General features: G+C 42.3%; 2 protein-coding genes across 2 annotated transcripts; both read right to left on the bottom strand.

The window, feature by feature from the left end:
* Positions 1 to 314: 314 nt before the first annotated feature.
* LOC134319600 (piggyBac transposable element-derived protein 4-like) lies at positions 315 to 1,474 on the bottom strand. The gene is made up of 2 exons (XM_063000872.1): positions 779 to 1,474; positions 315 to 677 (listed from the first exon to the last, which is right to left on the bottom strand). The coding sequence occupies exons 1-2, from the start codon at positions 1,472 to 1,474 to the stop codon at positions 315 to 317; spliced, it is 1,059 nt and encodes a 352-aa protein (XP_062856942.1).
* Positions 1,475 to 7,163: 5,689 nt separating this feature from the next.
* On the bottom strand, positions 7,164 to 25,149 carry LOC134332244 (zinc finger protein 239-like). The gene is made up of 3 exons (XM_063013844.1): positions 24,910 to 25,149; positions 16,708 to 16,827; positions 7,164 to 8,192 (listed from the first exon to the last, which is right to left on the bottom strand). Exons 1-3 carry the CDS (start codon positions 25,019 to 25,021, stop codon positions 7,393 to 7,395), a joined length of 1,032 nt encoding a protein of 343 aa, XP_062869914.1. The 5' UTR covers positions 25,022 to 25,149; the 3' UTR covers positions 7,164 to 7,392.
* Positions 25,150 to 27,041: the final 1,892 nt, after the last annotated feature.

The following is a 27,041-nucleotide window of genomic DNA, read 5'->3' as shown; positions in this document are numbered from 1 at the left end:
GACAACGGCACATTTGGGCACAATTTGGACATGTTCACTGTGGGGTGTACTCACTTATGTTGCAGCTATTTAGACATTAATGGCTGTGTGTTGAGTTATTTTCAGAAGACAGTAAATCTACACTGCTATACAAGCTGTACACTGACTACTCCAAGTTATATCCAAGTTTCATGTCTATAGTGTTGTCCCATGAAAAGATATAATGAAATATTTGCAGAAATGTGAGGGGTGTACTTACTTTTGTGATACACTGTATATGTGTGTGTGTATGTGTGTAATTGTAGATATACATGTTATTCACACTTATCACACACCTAGTTTTTCTCAGTTCTACATTTGCGACAGGTGTACTTGTTGCAAACTCCAAACTGTTTTGTGCTGCGGTTTCTAGTGCAGAGCGTCTGCACCTGACACTGCGTCGTTTTTCCAGGAACAGGCGAGGGATGTTGCTTTTGTGTCATAGCCTTTCCCAGCATAAAACGCTGCCGAAGTTCCAGTGCAAGGCCATGTATAAAATCTCTTCTGCTTTCGGTGGACCTGGTGCATGCTCTGTACAACACATATGCGTTCATCGCTGCTAGGTCAAGCATGTTGTAAAATACGACAACGGGCCACCTGCGTGTGGCTGCACGTACCGTATACACACACGCCATCTGGTCCATTATGTCGACACCACACTGCAAAAAAAATATTTTAAGAGGTGAATGTTACATTTTGAAAACAGTGCAACATGTATAAGTACATTAAACCAGTGCGGCATCATTATGCATATACATACCTTCATGGAGTTGTGATCTGTAATAGTGTTTGGTTTCCGTTTGCGCTCATCGCCAACTAGCACATGCTGGTGCATGGTGCTGAGAACGCAGACCAACTTGTTCTTCCTAGGAACATACACTGTCAGTGTGGCACTGCCAGATTTATAAACTTGTGTGGACAATTCAGCGTGGCCCTTGGCACTTTTTGCTGGAGGGGGAATCTCCCGTCTAATTTTGTTGATTGTGCCGAGCAGAGTTGTGTTATGGTTCAGCAGTCTGTTAGCCAGTGCCATAGATGTGAAGAAGTTGTCCATGGTGACAGTTCTTCCCATGCCCAGAAATGGCTCCATGAGCTTCATGACGACATTCTCAGACAGTCTTTCACCCTTGGGACGACTGGGGTCCTTTACTAAATATGGAATGGCGTTGCACATATACTTCGTCTCCAAGTCTGCAGCAATCCAGAACTTTATGCCAAATTTATCAGGCTTAGTTGAGATGTACTGCGTGAATGGACAGCGGACCTTGGTGGGAAACAGCTGCTCGTCGACAGTAATGTGTTGTCCCGGTACGTAACACAGATGACAGTTACATATGAAACGTTGCCAGATGTCCGAAACTGCAGCGAATCTGTCGGTCTTCACACGTTCAGCACGGGTGTCTTTGTTGTCAAACCGCAAATACCGCATGATTTCTTTGTAGCGGTCATGGTACATCGTCTCCTTGATTGCAGGCACGGCATAATTTTCTGACCAAGACTCTATCATTGCACCAATTGGGCAGAGCGTTGCTCGAAGAAACAGAACTGATATGAAGGCCATCAGCTCACTGACAGAAAGGCTCCAGCATTCGTTTGTTCTCCGGGCTTCGTGGACGGTGCAGTCTGTGATGATCCGGAGCATCTCCATGCTGAACAAACACAGAAAGCTCTGGAGTCTACTCGTTATCCTCCGCTGCATGAAAGAAAAGAACATTTAAAAATGTTAATTACATATAACTTTTATTTTACTGCACTTTGCTTGGCTTAAATTGTATTACATGTGACAAATTAGATTTATCTGAAATAATACAAAGAAAAAACGTACACAAGCAATTGGGAAAAAATGGGAAAAATGGAAAATAATAAATAAATAAATAAATAAATAAATAAATATTTATAAACACAAGAAAAGGCTCACAAACAGTAACATTACCTTGGCATACTCTGTGGGTCCTGCTCTCTCATGGAAAGTAACATCTGTGCTGAATTCATTCTGCAGAAGGGGTTTAGCATCTACCGTCTCCCAAACTGTCCCGTCCTTTGCTTTCAAGCTTGGTGTAGGTGTCTTGTTCTCTGCTCCCAAACGTTTCTTTCTGGGAGGGCTGCAAAGCTCTTCATCGGATTTATTATTGCTATCCCCATCTGTCGACAGTTCTGAGCTCAATGATTCTCGGTGTCAGAATGAGCTACTTCATCCAAAGTTAGTACCTCTCCTCCATCTGACTCACAGTCATCAATAGCATTCAGTAACTCCAACACTTACAAAGGAGTATAGGTCCTCTTATGTGCCATTGTGTTTCCGTTAGCTCCACACAGGATAGCAGGAAAATGAAAATGATCTGTTCTCATCTGTGTCTGCTTTTATTCAGAATCATAAGAACAGGACTACAGCCATGCAAATAGTTGTAAATCATTTCACGTTGGAGGTGTAAATGTGTGTACTACATGTGTGGTATGTGTAACATCAGCAATTAGAAAATGATTAACGGCAGTCATTTACATTAACTTCTTCTTCTCCGATCTCCATCTCTGGTTTACACATATATGCATCTCTTACTTTATATACTTGAATTCTATATACTTCATATTCAATTCTATATACTTTATACATATATATATATATATATATATATACAAAACAACCCGATGGCCCTCCGAGAGGCGGGGTGGAAGAAGGGCCAAACCAGACTGACTTCTTGGCAACGACTGGAACGGATATAGGAAATGATTCTAAGATTATGAGAAGATGCAGGTGTGGATGGGAGAAGGTGACCACTTTTAGGGGTTTAAGGATTCACGAGGGGAAGAAGAAGTGTGAAGGAGAAGGCCAGCAGCAACATTGCACTGCAACTGCAGGTCAGACAAGAGGAGCCCAAAGCCAGGTCGCTAACCACAGTGCTGAGGGTTCCAACGTTGCCAAGGGAAGGCAGGCGGAGGACATAGGAGGGCCCGTGGTGGACACTTATCCCATAGAGGGTGTCGCAGAGGAGAGCACCCCTGGAAGATCTTCCAACCCAAGCTGTCAAGAGCCAGGCCAAAGGACAGATAGGAAAGAACCTGGGCGGAAGCAGCCAGTCAAATGGCCTAAAGCAAACGAGGTGGCAGTTTGGCAGCAGCTTGACAAGGAACTCAGCATCATATTAGAGCATGCTCTGCGTGGCCAGGTGGAAACCAAGCTAAACCGCATGGGAGACATCCTGTACGAGGAGTGCAGAGGCAGGTTCGGAGTAGTGCCAGCAAAACAGAGCAGGGGCCCAAAGCAGAAGGGAAGGAGGGAAAGAGAGATCGAGGAATTGATAAAGAGGCGGCGCCAGCTTCGAAAGCAGTGGAGGAAGGCAAGTCATGAGGAGAAGGAGGGCCTAAAGCCACTGTGGGAAGAGGTGAAAAAGAACCTTGCCAGCCTGCGGAGGGCAGAGCGCATCAGAAAACGCAGAAGGCGGAAAGAGAAGGAGAGGAGCAGCTTCTACAAAGATCCCTTCAAGCATGCGAGACAGCTCCTGGAGGACAAGAGAAGCGGGAAGTTGGAAATCACGCAGCCGGAGCTAGAGAGTTACATCAAAGAGCAGTACAGTGATCCAGCAAAGTCAACTCCTCTGGGTTCACCAGGTTATGTTCCTCGCCCAGCCCCCCCATCCTTTCTGTTCAATGCGGCTCTCCCAAAACTCAGTGAGGTAGCAGAAGTCATCCGGAAAGCGAGAGCAGCCTCAGCCCCAGGCCCCAATGGGATACCTTACAAACTGTACAAGTACTGCCCAGGGGTCCAGAGACATCTGTGGAACCTTTTGAGAGTGGCCTGGAAGAACCAAATCATCCCTTCAGAGTGGCAACGAGCGGTGTCAGTTTTCATCCCAAAGGAGGCGAACTCCACCACCATTAGCCAGTTCAGGAGTATCGCGCTCCTGAATGTCGAAGGGAAGATCTTCTTCTCCATCTTGGCCAAGAGGTTGACTACCTATCTTACAAGCAATGGGTACATTGACACCAGCTGCCAGAAGGCAGGCGTGCCAGGCTTCCCAGGGTGCGTGGAACACTCTGCAGTCATATGGGAGCAGATCCAAAGAGCAAAAAGAGAGAAAGGTGACCTACATGTGGTGTGGCTAGACCTTGCCAATGCGTATGGGTCTGTTCCCCACCAACTAATCGATTATGCTTTGGACTTCTTTTATATCCCTGTCTGCATTCGTGCCCTGGTAGCCAAGTACTTCGAAGACCTCAGGATGTGTTGCACCCATCAGGACCTCACCACAGGCTGGCAACAGCTGGAAGTAGGCATTGCCATGGGATGCTCAATCTCACCCATCCTGTTTGTTGTAGCCTTTGAGATCATCCTAATGGGGGCAAGGAAGATGGTCGGAGGAATAAAGCTACCATCAGGCCAAAGGCTACCACCAGTGAGAAGCTATATGGATGACATCACCACCATTCTTCAAACAGCAGCATGTACATCGAGACTGCTAAAGAGGATCGACGAGCTTCTAGGGTGGGCGAGGATGAAGATCAAACCTGCCAAATCGCGCAGCCTGTCCCTTAGGAAAGGGGTCAGAAGTGACCATACCATCTTTTTTGCAGGCGGTGAAGAGATCCCATTGCTCTCAAGCCAGCCCGTCCGTAGTTTGGGTCGTACCTACACAGCAGACCTCTCTGACAGTCAGATGGGGGAAGCAGTGAGGAAGCAACTCGCAGATGGTCTGGCTAGTATCAATCAGAGCCAGCTCCCTGGAAAGTATAAAGTATGGAGCTACCAGTTCATACTATACCCAAGGGTAATGTGGCCTCTGAAGATAAGCGAAGTCCACTCCTCGGTGGCAGACAAGATGGATAGATTGGCCAATTCATTTATCAGAAAGTGGCTGGGACTGCCGAGATGCCTATCAGAGGTAGGCCTGTTTGGCAGGAACGCGTTACAACTGCCACTGCGATCCATTGGCCTGGGATATAAGCAGGAGAAGGCGCGGATGGTGCTGGAGCTGAGGGAATCCACGGACCAACTGGTGAGAGCAGCTGGATCCCAGGTACGAACAGGGAGGAAATGGAAAGCCCAGGAAGAGGTTGATAAGGCTATCAGCAGGCTAAAACACAGCGAGATAGTCGGCCGAGTCCAGGAGGGTCGAGCAGGACTTGGAAGGAGCGAGACCCCCCTCTTCTGGTCAAAGGCATCCAAGGAAGAACAGAGAGCTATGGTGGTGGCAGAAGTGACAAGAACAGAGCAGGAGCACCTTAAAATCAAAGCGGTGTCTCAGAGCCGGCAGGGGGGATGGTTGTCATGGGAAGGCATAACAGACAGGTCTCTGTCATGGTCGGATCTGTGGAAGATCCCCCAAGCCAGGCTCAGCTTCCTGATTAGGGCCACCTACGACACCCTTCCTTGTCCCAGAAACCTCCATCAGTGGTTCGGCACAGAAGAGGTCTGTCCCCTCTGCAGTACCAGCAACGCATCCCTCCAGCATATCCTGTCAGGCTGCAAGACTGCATTGTCCCAAGGCCGCTATAGGTGGCGACATGACCTGGTGTTGAGGAAGCTGGCAGAGGTGGCAGAATCATGCAGACAGAAGGCTAATAGCAGATCTGCTGCTCCAGGAAAACAGCCAATTCTGTTTGCAAGGGCTGGAGAGAACGTCAACCTCTCTCCCCAGCGGGTAACATCTAGAATCCTCACAGCTGGTGGTGAGTGGACCATGAGGGTCGACCTGGGGAGGCAGCTCCAGTTCCCCAGGGAGATTGTAGAAACATCACTCCGGCCAGACCTGATTATGTGGTCTGAGCCACAAAAGACCATCCTGTTGGCAGAGCTCACAGTTCCGTGGGAGGAGGGTATGGAGGCTGCCAACGAGCGGAAGCGTTCCAAGTATGCAGACCTTGCTGAAGACTGCAGGGAGGCTGGCTGGAAGGCCATTACGTGCCCCGTCGAGGTGGGATGTAGGGGCTTTGTCGGGTCTTCAACTGTTCGCCTGCTCCGCGACATGGGATGCACGAGAGATACAATTCTCTCATACTGGCCACTGGATATTCAACATGGCACCTCATGGCAAAGAACTCTCTGAGGATGTGAGAAATAGAATTGTTGCTCTCCACAAAGATGGCCTGGGCTATAAGAAGATTGCTAACACCCTGAAACTGAGCTACAGCATGGTGGCCAAGGTCATACAGCGGTTTTCCAGGACAGGTTCCACTCGGAACAGGCTTTGCCAGGGTCGACCACAGAAGTTGAGTCCACGTGTTCGGCGTCATATCCAGAGGTTGGCTTTAAAAAATAGACACATGAGTGCTGCCAGCATTGCTGCAGAGGTTGAAGACGTGGGAGGTCAGCCTGTCAGTGCTCAGACCATACGCCGCACACTGCATCAACTCGGTCTGCATGGTCGTCATCCCAGAAGGAAGCTGACGCACAAGAAAGCCCGCAAACAGTTTGCTGAAGACAAGCAGTCCAAGAACATGGATTACTGGAACACCCTGTGGTCAGACGAGACCAAGATAAACTTGTTTGGCTCAGATGGTGTCCAGCATGTGTGGCGGCGCCCTGGTGAGAAGTACCAAGACAACTGTATCTTGCCTACAGTCAAGCATGGTGGTGGTAGCATCATGGTCTTGGGCTGCATGAGTGTTGCTGGCATTGGGGAGCTGCAGTTCATTGAGGGAAACATGAATTCCAACATGTACTGTGACATTCTGAAACAGAGCATGATCCCCTCCCTTCGAAAACTGGGCCTCATGGCAGTTTTCCAACAGGATAACGACCCCAAACACAACCTCCAAGATGACAACTGCCTTGCTGAGGAAGCTGAAGGTAAAGGTGATGGCCATGAAAAGATATAATGAAAGATTTGCAGAAATGTGAGGGGTGTACTCACTTTTGTGATACACTGTATATTGAACAGACGGTGCTAGTTCTATGTAAGATTTATGTAAGCAAATGTGTGTTTTGTATTTAATGTGTTAAAACTGTAAGGGACTGTGCACCCAAGATTTTCACTCACCTTTTACACCTGTGTTAATGTGACGTGACGATGAAAGTGATTTGATTTGATTGTACCACCTGACTGCAGAAACTGTGGGTTTATTTATTACAATAAACAGAAACAGGTGCACATGCTAAACATTACAGCTGCTGCTACATTAACAGGAACACTTGGTGATTGCTTTGGGAATGTGGTATTAAAAATCAAACCCTTCATTTATTTGGTACAATTACATTTTTACATTTTCAGCATTTAGCAGATGCTTTTATTCAAAGCGACTTACAGTAGTGTGACAGTATACAGTCTAAGCAATTGAGGGTTAAGGGCCTTGCTCTAGAGCCCAACAGTGGCAACCTGGCAGTGGTGAGGCTTGTACCGGCAATCTTCTGATTACTGAACCAGTATTTTAACCACTAGGCTACAGCTGCCCACAATTGAATGTGTCACACTTGTGTTTCTTAAATGTTATTAAATGAGCAAAGCAGTTCCCACACTGTGAGCACTGATATGGTTTCTCTCCAGTGTGAATGCGCTGGTGATTTTTAAGAGCACTCTGTATATAAAAGCTCTTCTCACACTGTGAGCACTGATACGGTTTCTCTTCAGTGTGAATGTGCTGGTGGGTTTTGAGACTACTCTGTTGATTAAAACTCTTCCCACACTGTGAGCAATAATACGGTTTCTCTCCAGTGTGAATGCGCTGGTGGGTTTTCAGATGACTCGGTTGATTAAAACTCTTCCCACACTGTGAGCACTGATACGGTTTCTCTCCAGTGTGAATGCGCTGGTGTATGTTGAGATTACCCTGTGTATTAAAACTCTTCTCACACTGTGAGCACTGATATGGTTTCTCTCCAGTGTGAATGCGCTGGTGTATGTTGAGATTACCCTGTGTATTAAAACTCTTCTCACACTGTGAGCACTGGTATGGTTTCTCTCCGGTGTGAATGCGCAGGTGTTGTTTGAGATGACTCTGTGCATTAAAACTCTTCCCACACTGTGAGCACTGATATGGTTTCTCTCCAGTGTGAATGCGCTGGTGACTTTTGAGAGCAGTCAGTGTAGTGAAACCCTTCCCACACAGATTCTCATGTTCAGTCTCAGACTTCACCAGAGTCTCATATTCATCATCATTGCAGCTCTTGATGTGATTGTGGAGGTGATTTTGGGTTGTAGAGGAACATGGACACGAGGAGCAGGAGGAATCATCGTTCAGTTCTGAAGCAGAAAGAATCAAATATATTTCTATAAATAAACATTGTTAGTAAATGTTAAAAAGGAAACACATTTTTCACCCAAACTGAGATCGTGTGTTAAAGTCCTGTAACCTGATTCATCCTGAATTATTAACACACACAGTTAAACACAGTTGTGGTGAATATTATCATCACCCTCGTATATTAAATATATCATTTAAAATTACGTCTTTACTGAAACTACTTGGACACAAAAACAAAATCAGACTAACCTGTGATTCATTACAAATTAGACTCACTGCCACCGGTCACATGACCTTAATTAGCCTATGAATGAAGATTTTTAACCAGTTTTATTCACTGTTCCTTTCTTCACAATGGCGTAATGTTTAATCTATCATTATTTACATGACATGTAACTTGTTCTGACATGACATGACATGTAACATGTAACCACTAGGGTGGTACGCACGCTGAGACGCTAGCCTAGTTGTTTGTTTGTAGCCTTTAGCTAAATAACTTTTTATATACGTATGTTTTAAACATATAATTTATACGTTAATCTTCCGTGTGTTGTTGATTTAGTTTTATTTTGTTTATCGTAAAAAAGCGCTTGTGTTTACTAACGTAAATTCGTGCTGTGTTGGAAACTAGGAAACTTCTGCTACCGGCATCCGAACGAAGCCGGTTTTGTTTGTTTTTGTACTTCAGCGCATAAACATCATAATTATCCAGAATTAAAACCGTTTTCGGTCCGCACGAAGCGCGTTTGTGTTTGGTTGTGTTCTGTATTTCGGCTCTTAAAACACCTCTGTTTTGTGAGGAGTTATAACCGTTTCTGTTCGTAGGAAGCGCGTTTATTTGTTTTGTACACCAGCGCATAACACCGTTTTCCTTTAGAATTACAGCCGCTTTTGTCCGAACGAAGCGCATTTGTGTTGCTTTGGTTGGTGGTTTTTGTATTCCAGCTTATCATCGCCTGTTTCATCCGGAATTAAAGCCGTTCTTCTGTGACTACCAGCAGAATGAATCCAACATAAACATCATCTCCAACTCATCTTGTAAAGCTAAGTATATTACTTTGTTACTATGGCCCCAGCAGGAGCTTTGTATCCATGTTCCGAGTGTAATATGTTCAGTTATTCCTTCTCCGTGTTTAGTGATAACTTTACATGTGATAAGTGTAGATTAGTGGTTAGTCTGACGGAGAAGATCTCAGTGTTAGAAGGGCGCATTCGGGCGTTAGAACAGACTACTACTAGTGAGGGCTTAGATTCAGCTGTAGCAGTCCCGAATGCCAGCAGTTCAGGTACAGAACCCCAGACTCCGGCATTAGAGCCCTCACAGCGGGGCGACTGGGTGACGTCTCGGCGACATAGTCGTAGGGAAAAGCACCGACCATCTCAGTTGCACGTGTCCAACAGGTTTTCCCCACTCAGTGAGCCACCCGCTGAGAAGCCTGTTAATGTAAGTGCTCTGGTTATAGGAGATTCTCAGCTCCGACACGTGCGTATTGCGACCCCCATAGAGACACCAGCAACCATAGTCACTTGTATTCCGGGGGCCAGGGCGCCTGACATCAGAGCAAACCTGAAAGTGCTGGCTAATGCTAATCGTAGATTTTCGAAGATTGTTATCCACGTCGGCACTAATGATGTTCGTTTACGGCAGTCTGAGGTTACTAAGAGTAATGTTAAAGAGGTGTGTGAGTTAGCTAGGTCGATGTCTGAGGCAGTAGTGTGCTCTGGCCCCTTACCGATTCGACCCAGTGGCGAAACCTACAGCAGGTTGTTGTCGCTGAACCGCTGGATGTCTAAATGGTCCTCATAAAACTGCATCGATTTTGTAGATAACTGGTCCACCTTTGAGGGAAGGCCTGGTCTTTTGAAGCGGGATGGTGTCCACCCCACGTGGGAGGGTGCTGCTCGCATTTCTTGCAGCATAGGTGACAGGCTTTACCACCGCGTTAGTGTAGCGGCAGATAGTGTTAAATGACTATCCAGAGCCAAGACCAGGCAGCAGACTAACAGGCCTAACCAACTGTCTGCGAGTCACCATCGGACGTCACCCGGAATCCTTAGGTCACAAACCATTGAGACTGTGTCTGTTTACCGTGGCAGGTGTAAGCCAAAACAAAATCAAAAAGTATGTCATAATAACTTAATTAAAATTAATCTAAATGAGCATCATGAAAACCCTAGTAAAGTTAAACTAAAGTTAGGACTTCTAAACATCAGGTCACTTGCATGCAAAACAGTAATTGTAAATGAAATAATTACAGATAATTGTCTTAGTGCCCTGTGTTTAACCGAGACCTGGGCTAGACCTGATGAGTATCTAGGTTTAAATGAAGCATCTCCGCCGGGTTACAGTTATGAACATAAGCCACGTCTTAGCGGTCGTGGTGGAGGAATAGCCGCAATTTATGATAAAGACATAGGTCTTACTGTAAAATCAACTCCCATAACAAACTCGTTTGAAGTTCTTATCTCTGACATAACCAATAAATGTTCATCTGATAAAAATAGTATGTTTAAACTGGTTACTGTTTATCGACCCCCTGGTCCTTACTCAGAATTTCTTAACGAATTTGCCGATTTTCTTTCTAAATTAGTCTTATCAACTAAGAAAGCTCTAATTGTTGGTGACTTTAATATTCATTATGAGGATAAGTGTAATCCACTCAAAATTGCATTTGATTCTATTTTAGAATCCTTAGGCATCACCCAAAATGTAACAGGACCCACTCACCGCTGTAAACATACCTTAGATTTAATACTTACTTATGGTATAAACATAGACAACCTGGAAATTATACCACAGAATGACTTAATCTCTGATCACTCCCTACTAATATATGAAGTGTCCCTGTCCAATAATATACAGCAACCAAATCGTTTTAAATGTAAGCGCACTATTACATCTGCAACTGCAGCAGCGTTCATAAACTGCCTACCAGAATTACCAAATATATCAGCATCAGAACCTAAAGAACTAGATCAGGCAACTCAAAACCTAGAGACCGTACTGCGCACAACCTTAGATAACGTAGCCCCACTCAAAACTAAACTGATTAGGGAGAAAAAACTTGCTCCTTGGTACAATGACCACACATGCGCACTTAAACAAGCAGCACGGAAATTAGAACGCAAGTGGCGTCACACTACACTGGAGGTGTATAAGATTGCTTGGAAAGATGCTCTAACTGAGTATAAACATGCACTTATAAAAGCTAAATCTTTATATTATTCATCCCTAATAGAGAAAAATAAAAACAATCCTAGATTCCTTTTTGAGACAGTGTCCAAATTAACTAAAAACGTCAATGAAACTGAATCTAATATACCGCCTGACTGTACCAGCGATGATTTTTTAAAATTCTTTAATGACAAGATAGAAAAAATACGACTTCAGAGTCAGAGTGTGTCACTTGCCAATGTTAAGTATGGACTCACTCCGAGCAGCATTGGTGATAATAGTAACGAGTTAATCCAACTAAATTCCTTTAATCCAATCTCCCAAAATGAACTAACTGTTGATTAAATCATCGAAGTCATCATCGTGTATACTCGATCCTGTTCCAACTCGTTTACTTAAAGATTTACTCCCAGCTATTGTAAAGCCCCTGCTTACATTAATCAATGCATCCCTTAGCCTTGGATATGTACCTAAACTGTTTAAAAGTGCTGTTATTAAACCCCTGATTAAAAAACCTAATCTTGATCCACATGTTTTATCTAATTATAGGCCAATTTCAAACCTTCCTTTTGTCTCAAAGATATTAGAAAAAGTCGTTTCCAAACAGCTATGTTCTTATTTGAATGAAAATTGTATTCATGAAAAATTTCAATCAGGATTTAGACCCAACCATAGTACCGAAACCGCATTAATTAGAGTAGTTAACGAGTTGTTAATGTCTTCTGATAATGGATGTGTCTCTTTTCTTGTTCTATTAGATCTTAGTGCAGCGTTTGATACGGTCGATCATAACATTTTACTGGAGAGGCTAGAAAATACAGTAGGTGTTAAAGGACTCGCACTCTCTTGGTTTCAATCATATTTGACTGACCGCTCTCAATTCGTTTATGTAAATAATAAATGCTCAGAAACTACAAAAGTAAAGTGTGGTGTTCCACAGGGGTCGGTACTTGGACCGCTATTATTTACACTCTATATGTTTCCACTAGGTGAAATTATTCATAAACATGGCATAAACTTTCACTGCTATGCAGATGACACACAGCTGTATATATCAGCCAAACCAAATGATACTGACACAATCAGTAAGATAGAAGATTGTGTAAACGACATAAAAAACTGGATGTCGTGTTATTTTCTTTTACTTAATTCAGATAAAACTGAGGTTTTACTTGTTGGCTCTAAAGCTGCAAGAGACAAGTTGTCTAACCTGGTGCTAAACTTAAACACGTTCTCTGTTACTCCCAGCCCAGATGTAAAAAACTTAGGTGTCACAATAGATTCAGATCTCTCCTTTGATACACACATTAATAATATTACTAGAGTTGCTTTCTATCATTTGCGTAATATCTCTAAAATAAGAAATATACTATCTGTTAATGACGCCGAAAAACTGATCCATGCGTTTATAACTTCTCGGTTAGATTATTGTAATGCTCTTCTAACTGGATGCTCTGGTAGATCCTTAAACAAACTCCAGTTAGTTCAAAATGCAGCAGCTCGAGTGCTAACTAGAACTAAAAAATTTGATCATATCACTCCTGTTCTATCATCTCTACACTGGCTGCCAGTTAAATTTCGCATTGATTACAAAATACTTTTACTAACCTATAAAGCGCTACATGGTCTGGCTCCACAGTATCTGAGTGAGCTTATTAATTACTACAACCCAGCACGTCCACTTCGTTCACAAGATGCAGGGTTACTTATAGTTCCTAAAATTAAAAAGACCAAAGCTGGTGGAAGAGCATTTTCTTACAAAGCTCCACAACTCTGGAATAATCTTCCTGCCTCTGTTCGGTATTCGGACACAGTCTCAATGTTTAAGTCTAAACTGAAAACATATTTATTTTCTCAGGCTTTTGATTAATATAGACAAAGGTGCAGAGCTTGGGGGTTCTTGGTCATAGAAACTTGTGGTGATCAGGGATGTTGGGTCGCTGTCGTTCTGCCTCTCTTGTCCAATCACTCTGGTTTGGGTAGGAGAGGTGGGCGCTGATGTCCTGTGAAAGCCTTCATGACCTTGTTACCTGCTCGCTCTCCCTTTTAGTTATGCTGTAATAATTAGGGCTGCCGGAGTCTAAAACTCTCTGTAAAACTGTTTGTCAACTAGCATTGTACATTATTAACTACATTCTCTGTTGTTTTACCCCGAGGGCATTCTGATGGAAACCTGTTTACCCGCCGAGGTTAAGGATTAAAGTCGAGACTGCCGGGACAACGATGCTGCTCCTGTCAGATGTGACGGGTCTGGAGTAATTGCAACGACAAGAAATCACTACAGACTTTATTGAAGACTAGAGCGGATAACAACTCTATTATTATTTAATTGTTTATTTATCTATTTATTACCACTGTATGACTTTTAGATCATTCAATTCTGTGTTTGTATGATTTGTGTAAATCGTGTATTTATTTAAAGTATCCTCCAGACCACCCAAGAAGGATGGGCCCTGCTGAGTCTGGTTCCTCTCAAGGTTTCTTCCTGTAATTTTCAGGGAGTTTTTCCTTGCCACAGTCGCCCTCGGCTTGCTCAACAGGGGTTTTTGTATCTGTTGGTCCTGGATTTTGTAAAGTTGCTTTGAGACAATGTATATTGTAAAAAGCGCTATATAAATAAAGTTGACTTGACTTGACTTGACTTCTTATTTCCATGTCCTATCAGTTTATAAGTCTATTAAGTGATCCCTAAAGTGTTTATCTCAAACTTCTATGAGAGTACAGCAGTTATTGTGGGAATACATTTCTCTGTCACATATTTGTTTCTGCACAAACATAGACGTCGTTTCTGTTCCTGATTTCTAGACACATCTCTGATGCTCGGAGCCCGGCACACACCATAATTCAAGGAGTCTGTAAAGAATTTGTAGCCAACTCATTTGCCGAAGTAGTCAGTGTGAGATATTATTGTACATTTGGCTTTTGTCCACTTCCCCCTCCCTTCGCTGCTCTCTAACTGTGATTTCTTGCAGGAACACTGTGACCTTCTAACAGTCGACCTTCACTCTCCTCTCTAAACACTTTCCACTTTTCACCCAAGCTTTTACCTTGTAAAGTTTTTTGTAATAGTACCATCAGGGGCTGTATTATTTGGTATGAAAGCACAACATGAACCTCCAATCATTACACAAACGCCCCCTTTTCTGCTTATATCATGTCTAACGCTAAACGCTTCTCACAAACTGTTAAGATAAATTATCAGTGTTCATAAACTTTTGGTGACTTGTTCTCCTCTAGCCTCTGTGTTGCAACAGAGGTTTTTATTTCAGCACTAGTTAACCACGCCCCTGTTTAATCAGGTTTTATGTCCCCACTAGATCCTATCCTATCTGAGCAGCAGATCTAACAAATGGTGGAGAATGCGAGCAAGTCAGTTCAGGTAAGTGATTTTTCTCAGAAATGTTCTTATCTGCTGGATTGTCAGTCTGGAGAGGAAACGGTGAGCTGAAACTGGTCAGCATTTAGAGTACGGTTCAGAATAAAGTGTTGATTGGAGGTTCCACACACCTATCTGATTACTCTGGTCTGGGATCCCTTATTTATTGTTGTTGTTTTAGGTTTCCTCTCTTCTACTCCTGTTGTGTCATTAGTTATTATTTGGTTGATTATTATTGTTACTCAATTTAGACTCTAATTCACGATAAAGCTGCCCACACCAGAGACCCTGAGGTGCAAATAGATTGGTCCTGCTTGACTACCACCCTGTCTGAAAAGTTTTCTACTTCACCTTTATTGTCTTTACAGGTAGAGGATGAAGTTTATGACTTTCTTGTGGACACTGCTGCCACCTGTTGTTCCTTAAGTGGTCGCCAGTACAATAGTCCAGTCTCTAACAACAAATTAAGGTCTGTGGGTATAGAAGCGGTCTCAACCAACTGTCCAATTACACATCTGTTATCTGTTGATACGGTTTTAGAACCAATCATTTCCTTTACTCATCGATTCGTGGTCATTACAAACTTACCTTTTAATTTGGGATGCGATTTAATGCAGTAAACATGGCGTCACTATTTCCTTATTCTGAGTAACACTAATTCTGAGGCTCGTGGTTTCTCTGTTTCAAACGATCATCCACAGTTACAGGATGTACAATGCTCTCATGCTCTTTCCTCTTTCTCTATCCCTGAACGCCTGTTCTCAGTTCCTATTTCATTGTAGACCACCCACAAGAACGAGGCCGGTCTTATTCCGTGTAATTCTTTAAAGACACAGGAGCCAGTATTTGTAAAACAATATCCCCTGTCTGTTGATAAGGAGAGTGGAATACAACCTGCCATCTTATCATGTTTAGCTCAGGGCATCATTGTTCCTACTGTTTCTGCCTATAACAGACCTGTGAACCCACGACTGTTTGGCTATTATTCATGAATCTTCTAGTATTAGGCCAAGAGGCGATACACATCTTCCAATAACTCCACCTGTAACCTTCCTCCTTTAAAGAGATGTACACAAAAAAATAATCTGAGAGAGGTTCCCTGCACTTCTTATACTGTGTTATGTTTTTTAAATAAATATCTTCTTCCCAAGATGATGCAAAATAAGTCCAAACAGTTGATCAAAGTAGACTTTGTAGGGTTCAAAGCTTATCCACCTTACCAGGAGTCCACATCAAATGAATCTGAGTTATTCCGCATAATGCGGTCCTTGTCCAAACCCTTAGTTAGTCCTTATTAAAGTTTTATGTCCTTTTCCAAAATCCAGCAGTTAATAATGGGTAGTGGATTCCCAAACAAACTCATTTTATCTAAACATCAAAACAAACCGAGTAGCAAACCGCTTTAGCTTCCATCAGGAAAATGCTGTGTCTAATTCCTTTCACAAAAGAAAATATAGGTAATTACCTCTCTGTTGCCCCCTAAAGGAGACCAAGGGAACTGACCAAACGTAACTTTATGGTGTTGGCCACCATGTCTGTTACACACCTTCCTTTGTGGATATGCTGTGTGTAAATTACCCAATATTGTGGTTGAGGCTTCTTCTCTCCCTTACAAGTCTGCACAAGCAGCTGAACTTGTAGCATTGACACGAGCCTGCACTATTTTCTCTGGACAGGTTGTGAGCATTTACACAGACTCAAGGTAGGCGTATGGGGTTGCACATGATTTTGGGAAAATATGGTCAGAAAGAGGATTTGTTTCTGCCGATAGTAAGCTCATTGCCAATTCACAGTTAATTTAACTCGTCCAATTCTGAAATTGCCAAAAGTAACGCTCTAGCTGATGCTACAGACAAACAGGCTGCTCAAGGTCTGATGGTTACAGACAATCTCTCCTTTCCTTCTACTGATGTGTTTACCCCAATGGAGCATCCACTCGACACACTTTTTGGATATTACCTACCTGTATCTTCAGGTTCTTCCTTCTTCACAGGCTTCATCTGGAAACCTCCACACTGTTGGTCCACTTGGGTGAGATGTTCCTCAGAGATGACTTGTTCCACAGGAATTAAAGATCCTTCACCTGAAATTCCATCAACATGTGAAGAAGAAACTCAACAACTGGAGGAAATGTAAAATTGTGGGTTTGGTTTTCCAATCACAAATAAATCCTAGTTAGATTTAAACCTTAAATCCAGACTGGAGTGGAGCAGCACTTCTCCACAGGACAGTACGGTACAGTACAGGTTCTAATCCCACTATCCCCATTCTCTTATTATTCCTACTGATTAGTGACTACAATACTAACCACACTGTACTGTACCATACTGTACTGTACCACACTGTACTGTACCACACTGTACTGTACCATACTGTACTGTACTGTACCGTACTGTACTGTTCCACACTGTACTGTACCATACTGTACTGTTCCACACTGTACTGTACCATACTGTACTGTACTGTACCGTACTGTACTGTTCCACACTGTACTGTACCTCACTGTACTGTTCCACACTGTACTGTACCATACTGTACTGTACTGTACCGTACTGTTCCACACTGTACTGTACCATACTGTACTGTTCCACACTGTACTGTACCACACTGTACTGTACCACACTGTACTGTATTACACTGTACTGTACCACACTGTACTGTACCACACTGTACTGTACCACACTGTACTGTATTACACTGTACTGTACCACGCTGTACTGTACCACACTGTACTGTACCACACTGTACTGTTTTACAGACCAAATCCTCGTCACGTCACTTCCGGTGGTACGCACGCTGAGACGCTAGCCTAGTTGTTTGTTTGTAGCCTTTAGCTAAATAACTTTTTATATACGTATGTTTTAAACATATAATTTATACGTTTATCTTCCGTGTGTTGTTGATTTAGTTTAATTTTGTTTATCGTAAAAAAGCGCTTGTTTGTACATGTTTTTGTACTTCAGCGCATAAACATCTTAATTATCCAGAATGAAAACCGTTTTCGGTCCGCACGAAGCGCGTTTGTGTTTGGTTGTGTTCTGTATTTCAGCTCTTAAAACACCTCTGTTTTGTGGAGAGTTATAACCGTTTCTGTTCGTAGGAAGCGCGTTTATTTGTTTTGTACACCAGCGCATAACACCGTTCTCCTTTAGAATTACAGCCGCTTTTGTCCGAACGAAGCGCGTTTGTGTTGGTTTGGTTGGTGGTTTTTGTATTCCAGCTCATCATCGCCTGTTTCATCCGGAATTAAAGCCGTTCTTCTGTGACAACCAGCAGAAGCGCCGGTGAATCCAACATAAACATCATCTCCAACTCATCTTCTACAGCTAAGTATATTTCTTTGTTATTATGGCCCCAGCAGGAGCTTTATATCCATGTTCCGAGTGTAACATGTTCAGTTATTCCTTCTCCGTGTTTAGTGATAACTTTATATGTGATAAGTGTAGATTAGTTGTTAGTCTGACGGAGAAGATCTCAGTGTTAGAAGGGCGCATTCGGGCATTAGAACAGACTACTACTAGTGAGTGCTTAGATTCAGCTGTAGCAGTCCCGAATGCCAGCAGTTCAGGTACAGAACCCCAGACTCCGGCATTAGAGCCCTCACAGTGGGGCGACTGGGTGACGTCTCAGTTGACCATCTCAGTTGCACGTGTCCAACAGGTTTTCCCCACTCAGTGAGCCACCCGCTGAGAAGCCTGTTAATGTAAGTGCTCTGGTTATAGGAGATTCTCAGCTCCGACACGTGCGTATTGCAACCCCCATAGAGACACCAGCAACCATAGTCACTTGTATTCCGGGGGCCAGGGCGCCTGACATCAGAGCAAACCTGAAAGTGCTGGCTAATGCTAATCGTAGATTTTCGAAGATTGTTATCCACGTCGGCACTAATGATGTTCGTTTACGGCAGTCTGAGGTTACTAAGAGTAATGTTAAAGAGGTGTGTGAGTTAGCTAGGTCGATGTCTGAGGCAGTAGTGTGCTCTGGCCCCTTACCGATTCGACCCAGTGGCGAAACCTACAGCAGGTTGTTGTTGCTGAACCGCTGGATGTCTAAATGGTGCTCAGAAAACTGCATTGATTTTGTAGATAATTGGTCCACCTTTGAGGGAAGGCCTGGTCTTTTGAAGCGGGATGGTGTCCACCCCACGTGGGAGGGTGCTGCTCGCATTTCTTGCAGCATAGGTGACAGGCTTTACCACCGCGTTAGTGTAGCGGCAGATAGTGTTAAATGACTATCCAGAGCCAAGACCAGGCAGCAGACTAACAGGCCTAACCAACTGTCTGCGAGTCGCCATCGGACGTCACCCGGAATCCTTAGGTCACAAACCATTGAGACTGTGTCTGTTTACCGTGGCAGGTGTAAGCCAAAACAAAATCAAAAAGTATGTCATAATAACTTAATTAAAATTAATCTAAATGAGCATCATGAAAACCATAGTAAAGCTAAACTAAAGTTAGGACTTCTAAACATCAGGTCACTTGCATGCAAAACAGTAATTGTAAATGAAATAATTACAGATAATAGTCTTAGTGTACTTTGTTTAACTGAGACCTGGGCTAGACCTGATGAGTATCTAAGTTTAAATGAAGCATCTCCTCCGGGTTACAGTTATGAACATAAGCCACGTCTTAGTGGTCGTGGTGGAGGAATAGCCGCAATTTATGACAAGGACAGGTCTCACTGTAAAATCAACTCCCATAACAAACTCGTTTGAGGTTCTTATCTCTGACATAACCAATAAATGTTCATCTGATAAAAATAGTATGTTTAAACTGGTTACTGTTTATCGACCTCCTGGTCCTTACTCAGAATTTCTTAACGAATTTGCCGATTTTCTTTCTAAATTAGTTTTATCAACTAAGAAAGCTTTAATTGTTGGTGACTTTAATATTCATTATGAGGATAAATGTAATCCACTCAAAACTGCGTTTGATTCTATTTTAGAATCTTTAGGCATCACCCAAAATGTAACAGGACCCACTCACCGCTGTAAACATACCTTAGATTTAATACTTACTTATGGTATAAACATAGACAACCTGGAAATTATACCACAGAATGACTTAATCTCTGATCACTCCCTACTAATTTATGAAGTGTCCCTGTCCAATAATATACAGCAACCACATCGTTTTAAATGTAAGCGCACTATTACATCTGCAACTGCAGCAGTGTTCATAAACTGCCTACCAGAATTACCAAATATACCAGCATCAGAACCTAAAGAACTAGATCAGGCAACTCAAAACCTAGAGACCGTATTGCGCACAACCTTAGATAACGTAGCCCCACTCAAAACTAAACTGATTAGGGAGAAAAAACGTGCTCCTTGGTACAATGACCACACATGCGCACTTAAACAAGCAGCACGGAAATTAGAACGCAAGTGGCGTCACACTACACTGGAGGTGTATAAGATTGCTTGGAAAGATGCTCTAACTGAGTATAAACATGCACTTATAAAAGCTAAATCTTTATATTATTCATCCCTAATAGAGAAAAATAAAAACAATCCCAGATTCCTTTTTGAGACAGTGTCCAAATTAACTAAAAACGTCAATGAAACTGAATCTAATATACCGCCTGACTGTACCAGCCATGATTTTTTAAAATTCTTTAATGACAAGATAGAAAAAATACGACTTCAGAGTCAGAGTGTGTCACTTACCAGTGTTAAGTATGGACTCACTCCGAGCAGCATTGGTGATAATAGTAACGAGTTAATCCAACTAAATTCCTTTAATCCAATCTCCCAAAATGAACTAACTGTGTTGATTAAATCATCGAAGTCATCATCGTGTATACTCGATCCTGTTCCAACTCGTTTACTTAAAGATTTACTCCCAGCTATTGTAGAGCCCCTGCTTACATTAATCAATGCATCCCTTAGCCTTGGGTACGTACCTAAACTGTTTAAAAGTGCTGTTATTAAACCCCTGATTAAAAAACCTAATCTTGATCCACATGTACTAGCTAATTATAGGCCAATTTCAAACCTTCCTTTTGTCTCTAAGATATTAGAAAAAGTAGTTTCCAAACAATTATGTTCTTATTTGAATGAAAATTGTATTCATGAAAAATTTCAATCAGGATTTAGACCCAACCATAGTACCGAAACCGCATTAATTAGAGTAGTTAACGAGTTGTTAATGTCTTCTGATAATGGATGTGTCTCTTTTCTTGTTCTATTAGATCTTAGCGCAGCGTTTGATACGGTCGATCATAACATTTTACTGGAGAGGCTAGAAAATACAGTAGGTGTTAAAGGACTCGCACTCTCTTGGTTCAAATCATATTTGACTGACCGCTCTCAATTCGTTTATGTAAATAATAAATGCTCGGAAACTACAAAAGTAAAGTATGGTGTTCCACAGGGGTCGGTACTGGGACCGCTATTATTTACACTCTATATGCTTCCACTAGGTGAAATTATTCATAAACATGGCATAAACTTTCACTGCTATGCAGATGACACACAGCTGTATATATCAGCCAAACCAAATGATACTGACACAATCAGTAAGATAGAAGATTAAAGTGTAAACGACATAAAAAACTGGATGTGGTGTAATTTTCTTTTACTTAATTCAGATAAAACAGAGGTTTTACTTGTTGGCTCTAAAGCTGCAAGAGACAAGTTGTCTAACCTGGTGCTAAACTTAAACACGTTCTCTGTTACTCCCAGCCCAGATGTAAAAAACTTAGGTGTCACAATAGATTCAGATCTCTCATTTGATATACACGTTAATAATATTACTAGAGTTGCTTTCTATCATTTGCGTAACATTTCTAAAATAAGAAATATACTATCTGTTAATGACGCCAAAAAACTGATCCATGCGTTTATAACTTCTGGGTTAGATTATTGTAATGCTCTTCTAACTGGATGCTCTGGTAGATCCTTAAACAAACTCCAGTTAGTTCAAAATGCAGCAGCTCGAGTGCTAACTAGAACTAAAAAATTTGACCATATTACTCCTGTTCTATCATCTCTACACTGGCTGCCAGTTAAATTCAGCATTGATTACAAAATACTTTTACTAACCTATAAAGCGCTACATGGTCTGTACCACAGTATCTGAGTGAGTTTATTAATCACTACAACCCAGCACGTCCACTTCGTTCACAAGATGCAGGGTTACTTATAGTTCCTAGAATTAAAAAGATCACAGCTGGTGGAAGAGCGTTTTCTTACAAAGCTCCACAACTCTGGAATAATCTTCCTGCCTCTGTTCGGGATTCGGACACGTCTCAATGTTTAAGTCTAGACTGAAAACATATTTATTTTCTCAGGCTTTTGATTAGTATAGACAAAGGCGCAGAGCTTGGGGGTTCTTGGTCATAGAAACTTGTGGTGATCAGGGATGTTGGGTTGCTGTCGTCCTGCCTCTCTTGTCCAATCACTCAGGTTTGGTGACGGTGGGGAGATGGGCGCTGATGTCCTGTGAAAGCCTTCATGACCTTGTTACCTGCTCGCTCTCCCTTTTAGTTATGCTGTAATAATTAGGGCTGCCGGAGTCTAAAACTCTCTGTAAAACTGTTTTACTCAACTAGCATTGTACATTATTAACTACATTCTCTGTTGTTTTACCCCGAGGGCATTCTGATGGAAACCTGTTTACCCGCCGAGGTTAAGGATTAAAGTCGAGACTGCCGGGACAACGATGCTGCTCCTGTCAGATGTGACGGGTCTGGAGTAATTGCAACGACAAGAAATCACTACAGACTTTATTGAAGACTAGAGCGGATAACAACTCTATTATTATTTAATTGTTTATTTATCTATTTATTACCAGTTATGACTTTTAGATCATTTAATTCTGTGTTTGTATGATTTGTGTAAATCGTGTATTTATTTAAAGTTTCCTCCAGGCCACCCAAGAAGGATGGGCCCTGTTGAGTCTGGTTCCTCTCAAGGTTTCTTCCTGTTATTTTCAGGGAGTTTTTACTGCCACTGTCGCCCTCGGCTTGCTCAACAGGGGTTTTTGTATCTGTTGGTCCTGGATTTTGTAAAGTTGCTTTGAGACAATGTATATTGTAAAAAGCGCTATATAAATAAAGTTGACTTGACTTGACTTGACTATTACACTGTACTGTACCACACTGTACTGTACCACACTGTACTGTACCATACTGTACTGTACCTCACTATACTGTACCACACTGTACTGTATTACACTGTACTGTACCACACTGTACTGTACCACACTGTACTGTACCACACTGTACTGTACCATACTGTACTGTATTACACTGTACTGTACCACGCTGTACTGTACCACACTGTACTGTACCATACTGTACTGTATTACACTGTACTGTACCACGCTGTACTGTACCACACTATACTGTACCACACTGTACTGTACCACACTGTACTGTACCACACTGTACTGTACTGTACCTCACTATACTGTACCACACTGTACTGTACTGTACCTCACTATACTGTACCACACTGTACTGTACCACACTGTACTGTACCTCACTATACTGTACCATACTGTACTGTACCTCACTATACTGTACCACACTGTACTGTACCACACTGTACTGTACCACACTGTACTGTATTACACTGTACTGTACCACGCTGTACTGTACCACACTGTACTGTACCACACTGTACTGTACCATACTGTACCACACTGTACTGTACCACACTGTACTGTATTACACTGTACTGTACCACACTGTACTGTACCACACTGTACTGTATTACACTGTACTGTACCACACTGTACTGTACCACACTGTACTGTACCACGCTGTACTGTACCACACTGTACTGTACCACACTGTACTGTATTACACTGTACTGTACCACACTGTACTGTACCATACTGTACTGTACCACACTGTACTGTACCACACTGTACTGTACCATACTGTACCACACTGTACTGTATTACACTGTACTGTACCACGCTGTACTGTACCACACTGTACTGTACCATACTGTACTGTACCACACTGTACTGTACCATACTGTACTGTACCACACTGTACTGTACCACACTGTACTGTATTACACTGTACTGTACCACGCTGTACTGTACCACACTGTACTGTACCATACTGTACTGTACCACACTGTACTGTACCACACTGTACTGTACCATACTGTACTGTACCATACTGTACTGTACCACACTGTACTGTATTACACTGTACTGTACCACACTGTACTGTACCACACTGTACTGTATTACACTGTACTGTACCACGCTGTACTGTACCACACTGTACTGTACCACACTGTACTGTACCATACTGTACTGTACCACACTGTACTGTACCACACTGTACCACACTGTACTGTACTGTACCACACTGTACTGTACCACACTATACTGTACCATACTGTACCATACTGTACTGTACCACACTGTACTGTATTACACTGTACTGTACCACACTGTACTGTACCACACTGTACTGTACCACACTGTACTGTACCATACTGTACTGTACCACACTGTACTGTATTACACTGTACTGTACCACGCTGTACTGTACCACACTGTACTGTACCATACTGTACCACACTGTACTGTACCACACTGTACTGTACCACACTGTACTGTACCATACTGTACTGTACCACACTGTACTGTACCACACTGTACTGTATTACACTGTACTGTACCACACTGTACTGTACTGTACCACACTGTACTGTACCACACTGTACTGTACCACACTGTACTGTATTACACTGTACTGTACCACACTGTACTGTACTGTACCACACTGTACTGTACCACACTGTACTGTACCACACTGTACTGTACTGTACCACACTGTACTGTAACACACTGTACTGTACCATACTGTACTGTACCACACTGTACTGTACCATACTGTACTGTACCACACTGTACTGTACCACACTGTACTGTATTACACTGTACTGTACCACACTGTACTGTACTGTACCACACTGTACTGTACCACACTGTACTGTACCACACTGTACTGCACCATACTGTACTGTACCACACTGTACTGCACCATACTGTACTGTAACACACTGTACTGTACCATACTGTACTGTACCACACTGTACTGTACCACACTGTACTGTACCATACTGTACTGTATCACACTGTACTGTACCACACTGTCTGGTGGAGAAATGGCTCATTACTCCATATTTACTTACAGACGAAATCATCGTCCTCATCTTCATCTTCTTCCTTTTTTATTATTTTTATCTGGAATCCTTCATGTTGTAGATCCTCCGGGGTGACGTGTCCCTCTTCTGCTGACTGCATTATTAAAGATCTAATACAAAGATAGATAGATGTACTTATTTCTCCTTTAAGGAATATTCTGCCTCATTCTTTTAGACTCTTTTAATTGGCTATTGTTTATTCTGTGAGGCTCTAAACACGGTGAGAACGTTACAACTATTGTGGGCAGCATCTGGCAGAAAAGACCTCCAATAGAACTTCTTACATCTTCAGTGAAATAAAGATTGAAGAGAATGAACACATCACACATTCTTCTTTTTACTGGGTTTGAGCTTTGTACCATTTGTCTGAATAACTAAATGTAGAATAATAAATGTGTTTTAAATCATTGAACTCCACTAAATATCATAAATGTAAATAAAAATAGAACTCAATGTGTTTCTATAAAAATGTTAGATTTAGTTCTGATAAACTGATTCATTTTGCTGGATCGGTTCAAATGAATCGGTTCATCAGTACTGAATCATGTGAGATGCTAACAGTTAGCGGAGAAGCTAGTAGTTTGTGTGAAAAGGAAGTTAAAGCTCCTCAAATCCTCACAGTGATATTTTATTATGAACTCTAGTTTTGTTATTAATTAGAATGTAGTTAATAATTAAAGTGTAATAAATAAATAAATCAATATTTTACTTACAGATGATTCACTTCAGTACAAACACACCAGCTGCTGCAGCTTCTTCTTCTTCTGTTTGAATTGAGGTGGTTGATCTACAACGTTCAGGTTTATTAGCGCCCCTACTGGACTGCAGTGTAAGTACTGATACTAACTCATTCATTCATTTAGCTTTATTAAGCCTGATCATATTATGATCTTATTATTATATTATTATATCTTATTATTATAATTTATGTTATGCTAATACAATTCAGTGTGGTCAGACATATTGAGAACATTAACATTTAGTTCAGATTAGAATTAGGTTTATACGCTAAGTATGTTTACACACTCAAACTCAAAAGAAGCTTTATTGGCATGACAAATAAGGACATTCGTATTGCCAAAGCAAGTTACAGGGAAATATAAACAATAAAAATAAGAAAGAACAAAAATATACAGAACAGTTACATGTGCAAAAAAATATAGAATAGAATAAAATATTAATAAAAACAGTGCAAAATAATAACAATAAAAAGTATAATATTTACAATAATGAGGTAGTAAAACAATCAGTTTGTGCATGTGCGTGTGTGTGTGTGTGTGTGTGTGTGTGTATGAGACATGGTCACCCACTGTCCCTCACCTGGTGGCAGGTGTGTGTATAGAGTGCTGCTAGTGTGCAGCTCTCTCTGTGCTCCCCCAGTAGATGGGGCAGTTTGTCGGGGTCTGGGAGGGAGGTGAAGTTGGGGATGATGTTATTAAATTTAGGGAAGAATTGGGAGCGGACGTGGTGTACACACACAAGGAATTTGTTTCTGGCTGTTGTAAAGAAATGAAAAACCTTCTCAACAGGAAGAAGAGGGCCTTCATGTGTAAGAACAGAGAGGAACTTCACGCTGTTCAAAAGGAACTTAAGAAGAAACTAAGAGAGGCTAGAAACTGCTAAAGGGAGAAGATGGAGGCTAAAATGGGACAGAACAACACAAGAGCGGTGTGGAACGGGATGAAACAGATGACAGGCTGCAGTCGGCCTGCGCATGGAGTACAGGGAGACCTGAAATTTGCATCTGAGCTAAACCTGTTCTTCAATAGGTTTGATACAGCCCCCACCACTGGGTGCTCAGACAGTGAGGACAGGTCTTCACTCAACACCCATAGCCCCATTCACACCTCTGCAGGAGTCAATGCATTCCAACCCATCGACACATCTGCCCTCACACCCTCTCTTAGCAGACAACTGACCTCTGACAGCCCAGACTGTTCTACAATCTCCACTCAAGCAAACATTAACATAACACTGAACACTGGCAATTCACCACTCACACCATCTCTTCTACCAACTAGTCACCCACAGCCAGAAACCCACAGCTTTCTCCACCATGCTCTACCTTCACCATCAACCAGGTACAGCGGGAGCTCTCCAGGCTTAACACTAGCTTGACT

Source organism: Trichomycterus rosablanca, chromosome 1 (assembly GCF_030014385.1).
Source record: "Trichomycterus rosablanca isolate fTriRos1 chromosome 1, fTriRos1.hap1, whole genome shotgun sequence".
NCBI lineage: Eukaryota > Metazoa > Chordata > Actinopteri > Siluriformes > Trichomycteridae > Trichomycterus > Trichomycterus rosablanca.
The sequence above is the reverse complement of the archived record's forward strand: the minus strand, read 5'-3'. Positions and strand labels throughout refer to the sequence as shown.